Raw genomic sequence first — 6,184 nt, forward strand, 5'->3', positions numbered from 1 at the left:
TGGTGATTGGTATAGCCAATTTGAAAAATAATTACTGCCCGCTTCAAGATTATCTTTCCTCCTAATTAAAATCCCGGACCTCACATATTAAAGGTGCGCTGTTGACACAGCATCCCATGTGCGCCCAGACAACCTCATTTGGATTTACAGAATTAATTAGGTTTTATTTCCATCCCCAGCTGTTCTCTCCTGCACCAGGAATGTGGCCGTTGTCTCTGTTGGCCAGTGGTGGGAGCGAGAAGAGGGAGATCTTCCTGCATAGCTCTCACACTCCCATCACAAACCAGTCATTAAAAAGTATTCTTCAGACCTCACCAAAGGATTTCCCACCTTCGCTGTCCAGGAAACAAATTGCAAGCACTGTGGCATGGCCTATGTTATGATTTGGGCATTATATATTATGTATGTCATCTGTGTGGGTGGGCTGGGACAGCGTGGAGTCCCTCACCCCCTCCCAAAGCTGCAGCCAGCAGCGAGAATTTATGATGCTGTAGGAGCAAGCTTTGTCATCCTCCTCGTTTTCGCAATGCCATGCCTGCAATAGAGGGAAATACAGATAAAAGAGCCTGGTTTTTAATTTTTATTATAAGAGATGGAATTGTCATTGTTCCATACCCCGATATTATGTGGTGAGTGTGCACTAGCTGCGTGTGCTGAGGTGGATACACCGGGTTGGTTTTGGCTGCTTTGGGTACTGGTTGTGCACGCCTGTGGTAAGGTAGGGCTGTTTGTGCGTGCTGGGTTGCAGAGGACAGCACGCTTCTGTCGGGTGCTTCTGTGTTTGACCCAGGTCATTTTTGTCATCATTAATACACTTGAAACGTGAATGTCCTATACCCGCGTGCAAGGGTCACTTCATCATGCTGTCAAGGTCGTTGTACGTTCATAGAGTTTTTACAGCCTCGCAACAGAACCCAAAAGTTAATATTTTGGGCAGATCACCAGTATCTTTCTGTGCTCCAGCTGGTAAATTGATAAAAGGAGAGTTTTAAGGCTAAAGCAGCTGCAGGACAGTTGTCTTCCCCCAGAGCCAGCCAGTTAATGTGGCTTGACTGTTCTTCTCAGGTAGTTTCCCTGCTGCATGAGGATACCCTAATTCGCAGTGTTAAATGGTTGTGATAATCTCCCATTTCTCTCCGCACGCCAGGGATCTAATGTGCTTACCCGTAAACTCATCAAGGAGGCTGTTTTATGGCTACCTGTGGGAGAAGATTGCCTTGGCACCGCAGCGAGCTTTGCTGTGTCCCCATAGCGCAATCCGTATGGCCGGGCAAGCCCAGAAAATGGTGATGCTGTGTCTCTGAGATACTGGTTCTCACCAGTTTTCCCCCAGTTTCTTGCTCCTTTTTCGTGCTGGATGCCGAGGAGACGAGTCAGGCAAGGAGGACCTCCCCAAAACATCGTACTAGTCCTTTGGTAAAGCTACAGGCGCTTGGACACCCGTGGGGTGTGGGACCCCAGTAAACCCTGCCGTGTCCTTCCTGCACACGCAGAGGCGGTCACTCTGCTTCCAGAATTTGATTCACCAGAAAAGTCAATTTTTCTCTTATCTGGCTGAGAACAAGCAAGTACGTTTTGTGCCTTGGTTGCTAAATTTTAATGGCTTTCGTGAAAAGCTAATTTGCAGGATTAAGGCTCAGCTCTCCCAAGGGTTCCCGCTGCCTGAGTGCCAGACCCTCAGGAACCCAGCAGAAAGTGCGAATGAGGAGCAAGACACTTCCCGTGGCTCCGCGTGCGACAGCAGGACCCAGCTCCGGATCCCAAACCCCTGGGTGAAAGCACAGAAATGCCACGTGCTTTGCTCCGCTTCCTCCTGCTTTTTATCCAAAGTGCTGCCAGTCACTCACCTGAACTCAGGCCCTTTGAAATACCTACTAAAAAATAATCCGAGGGCTTGAAAGGGCTGCGACACGGCGGGATGCGCTGCCTGCACCATCCCTGCCTGCTGCGGGGCAGCGCCGGCATCAGACATGCGAGGGGAGAAGGGAGTGCACGCAGGGTGGGGACATCTTCTACCTCCCCCAGACCTTTTTCTTTCTGATTTTGCTCCTCTGACAGTGTCTTTCTGCTGAGCAAACCAGATAAATTGCCTGTGCCATAAATACTGGAAACATCTTACAGGGTGTTGACGCTGCAATAACTTTTATCGGCAGCCCAAAATACAACTGCTGATACCATTTCTGCTCGTGCATCACTACAGGGTGCCTCCTTCCCCTCTTCTTTTTGCCATCCCTCTTAAAAACTAACGCACTTTTCAGCGGCAAGCACAGCTGACCTCCGTATTGCATATTATATATTGCAGTATGCCATGTTGCGTATTTCATGGACTGATGTTGCAGCGTGTGGTGATGTATTTTGGTCCAGGATTACAGTGGCAATCGCTGGGTGTAATGGGAACACAGCAGTGTGTTTTAGCTCTTTCAGCCTGGTGACCCTTTATTCCAAGGCAAACGTTTTTACAGCCCTGTTGTGTTTACTGTCAGAGTAAAAATCTTCATTCATCAATGAAAATCATCAGCGCGCGCGTGCGTGAGAGCGTGTCTGCTTCGAGGGGTTGCTGGAGTCTACTCGACACGAGGATGGTTTGGTCTGTGGTATTGATCTCCTAGGTTGATTGGAAGGTAATTGTATGCTGAAGTACTGAAGGCCACCGTTGCATGCAATTTGTTTTCCATAAAGGATTGCCAAGGCATGAGATGCCTCAATGCCATAGCAACAAGTGTGATGTAACCGCCAGACAGAGAGCAGGAGGATGCTTATTCATGAAGCAATCCCTAGAGAGGCTTTTTCTTGGCATGGAGAACTCGTCTGCTAGTCAGAAACCTCTCACTTTGAATCACCAATATATCTCAGTCAGAGGCTGGAGAGAGAAAATGTGCAAGACACGAGCTTTGTGGCGGGGGGGGGAATAACATGCTTTCCTCTACTCTCCCTTTGCAGGTACTGGCTAACAAACAAGGTGCACATCAAGCGACCCACCACCGGCCTCCTCATGTACACCTTAGCCACTCGATTCTGCAACCAGATCTATCTCTACGGCTTCTGGCCCTTTCCCCTGGACCAGAACCAGAACCCGGTCAAGTACCACTACTACGACAGCCTGAAGTACGGCTACACCTCGCAGGCCAGCCCGCACACCATGCCCTTGGAGTTCAAAGCCTTAAAGACGCTGCACCAGCAGGGAGCCTTGAAGCTGACTGTGGGGGAGTGCGATGGGGCCACGTAAGGGTGGTCCCCGGCCGCGTTCCTGCACAGCCACGGGAGGAAGGGGAGGGGGCGGAAAGGACGAGTGGTGCCTGGTGGGGTTGGTTGTCTTTGTTAATGCGCAGAACAGCGACACAAATATATATACGTGGTACCTATATATATTGACCTGAGTATTATAACTGTTTGGTGTTCACCAAGGAAGGGGCAGGAGAGATGCGGGAGCATCTGGCGTGACTGGCCTGGGCAAGACCCCTTGCCGTGGGCTCGGAAGGGCGTTCAACCTACGTCCGAAACGTATGAAGATGGCCTTGGTTTTTGAGGGTATGTTAGGTGATGGGTAAACGTTAAGCCGTTTGTCGTGACTGGTCCAAGGTTGGTAGTTAGTTTGTTTGGCCAAGGACGCCGGCGCTGGCGCTCTGCAGCGAGGCACGTTCTTGGCCCCGTGCTCGTGGCGGGGAGGGGAAGGGGCAGGGAGCGGGGTGGGCAGGGAAGGTTTGTTGGCGGCTCTCACAGCCGGGGGACTGCCCGCAGCACCGAGCGGGACCCGTCTCCTGCCCAGCAGGGACCGGTGCCCGGCAGAGTCGTGCACAGATCCATCCGACACACGGACCACCGGGCTGAGCGCAGCCTTCGGAGAGGCAAGGGACAAGCCTCCTGGGCTGCAGCTTGATCTCCAGGAGGTGGTGGGGAGCCGTGCTAAGCTGATCCTGGTGACGTTGGCTTGGAGAGGCCTCCAGAGAACGGGCGCATCGGCGTTGAGCTGAGCGGTCGGTGAGGAGGATGCTGAGCATGTATTTTCTCTTCCTTTCCTAAGGAGCAATTTAGAAAGGAGCGAAGATGCTGGAACGTGGCAGGAAGGAGGTTTGCTGCCACAAACCGGCACCATTAGTATTATGTCTTACTGTGCCACAGTCGAAGACACTCAACATCTGTCGGGGCTCGTGAAAACCATAAGTACATCTAGCTCTTAATTCCCAAATGCCACCTGCTAAGCAGCCTGCCTTCTCTGCCCCTCCAAAAATAACCGCTGAAATATTGGTGATAGGCCTGAGACCCAGCCAAGCAGAAAGATCGCAGGACTTCAAGGAACTTTGTCAAGTCTAAATAATCTATTTTCACTTTCTCCACAAAGAACCAGCACACAGCGCTGTATTCCTGAAGTCCCGCTCTCTCCTTTCTTTCAAGCTCCGATTAGCTCTTATTCTGGACAGTTAGATAGGATGTCAGATGGATCTTGATGGGATGCTTGCCTAGTGATGAACGTCAAAGAAATGGTCTTTGCCCATTTTTTTTTTCAGAGAGAACCCAAAATACAAAGAAGTTTTTGTAACCACATTTGCTTTTCTCCTAAATTTTGGGGTTTTTTGAGGGAAGCAACCAGATTGGTCTGATTAGCCTCTAATTTTTTGTGCTTCTGTAGCCTACTCTATTTGTCTCCTAATTAGTGCTCAGTGCCAAAATGCAGGTGAGTCCGGGGTTCAGTGAATGCAGTTTGGGCTTAATTTGTGGGAGAGCAAATAACACTACACAGCCAAGCCTCGGGCACGCGCTGCAATGCTTTCCTGGCTGGGTTTCATCACCTTTGTGCCTCCTCCTGCTGCCCTGGTTTTTAAGTTAAAAACTGTACGGTTTGGGGCTGAAATACTTGACATTGTTTCTTTAAAAAACTGAGTGCTTCAAGTGGTAAAAGGAAAAACTCGCTTCATCTTTTGAGACGTAGAAACTGCTGTACCCATAGGAGCCTCCTAGTTAGTGTCAGATGAAGACATCTAAGATGAAGGTGTAAGCAACATTGCAGTGGATAAATGTGGGCTAATCTGCCATCGAGGGGGTGTTTCTTTCCACCTCCAGAAAATTAATTATGTTTTTTTTTTAAACCTGGCCTTTTTTTTTTTCCCCCCCAAATTTTTACTTGAGGTTGATTGCACAATAAAGCTAAACCTGGCTGTGAACCTCAGCTTAAGCTGTTGGGGTTTCCTGAGATAGGAGGAGACAAAGAGTCAAACAGCAAGGTGGAAGCAGTCTGCAATCCCAAGGAGCTTCCCGCGATTCAGGAGCGGTTGTTAAAGCTGGATAATTCCCTGGTTTGTCCCCAGCACGGAGGAGGGACAGAGTAGGGATGAAGCCACAGGGACTGCTAAAGCCAACTGTTGTATTGAGGGGCCTGGGCCGCGGTACTGATTGCTGTTAGCAAACCTTCTTTTTAAATAAAAATACAAGAAATGAAATAAATGTGCAGGGGTTTTATTTTTATTTTTCATTTATTTTCGTTGACTAGAAGGGTGAGAAGTAGGGCGAGACCATAAAATGCCATGCCGATTAAATGGGGAGACCCTGTAACCTTCTTTGGCAGTGAAGGAGAGGGGAAGGCTGGGCTTATTTGCCCATCTGGGGTGGATGTCGGTGCTCTGCCAGGGGGACATCCAAAGCCACCAGGATGTCCTCACTGTGCCTACAGAGATTACTGAGCGGAATCCGACAGCAGCACAACGGGGGTGTGCTTGGGGGGGTTGAAAGGGGGTGGGAGAAGGGATTTCTGGTGCCCTTGAAGCAGCTCCTTGGTCAAAGCACAGGCGAGTCACAGGCAAAATTATTCAGGGGGATGAAGTTGCTAGTGATGTTTCTATTCCCAGAACAGGTCCTGCTCACCCCAATTTTAAAAATACATTAAACCAGCTATTGAAATCAATGGCTGAGCTCCCATTTCACCTCGCTGCCATGCAGGTTGATCCTTGCTGAGTTTATACACACCAAAAAACTCTAGAAATTTCCCCTTGCTTTAGTAAGCTGTAAGCGGCTCCTCAGATTGGAAACATGCTTTATCATCTCCCTTTCCAGCAAATAGCCGGGACCTGGCTCCACCAAGCCCCAGCCCCTGCAACTTGGCAAGCCGTAAAGCCCATGTGCTGTTTATGAGCAGCAGGAACGGAGTTTCGCGTTCACCTTCTGCTCCGCGCAGGGAGCGGCGGGGGGTGCC

General features: G+C 49.8%; 1 protein-coding gene across 1 annotated transcript in view; it reads left to right on the plus strand.

The window, feature by feature from the left end:
- The window catches only part of ST8SIA2 (ST8 alpha-N-acetyl-neuraminide alpha-2,8-sialyltransferase 2), an 18,731-nt gene extending 15,371 nt beyond the window's left edge, over positions 1–3,360 (plus strand). Inside the window, exon 6 of the mRNA XM_009584939.1 lies at positions 2,941–3,360. Within this exon, the coding sequence (XP_009583234.1) occupies positions 2,941–3,226 (286 nt within the window). The 3' untranslated portion in view covers positions 3,227–3,360. The remainder of the gene's footprint in view (positions 1–2,940) is intronic.
- The last annotated feature ends 2,824 nt before the right edge of the window (positions 3,361–6,184 follow it).

The sequence above is a fragment of the Fulmarus glacialis genome, unplaced genomic scaffold (genome assembly GCF_000690835.1).
Source record: "Fulmarus glacialis isolate BGI_N327 unplaced genomic scaffold, ASM69083v1 scaffold7459, whole genome shotgun sequence".
Lineage (NCBI taxonomy): Eukaryota > Metazoa > Chordata > Aves > Procellariiformes > Procellariidae > Fulmarus > Fulmarus glacialis.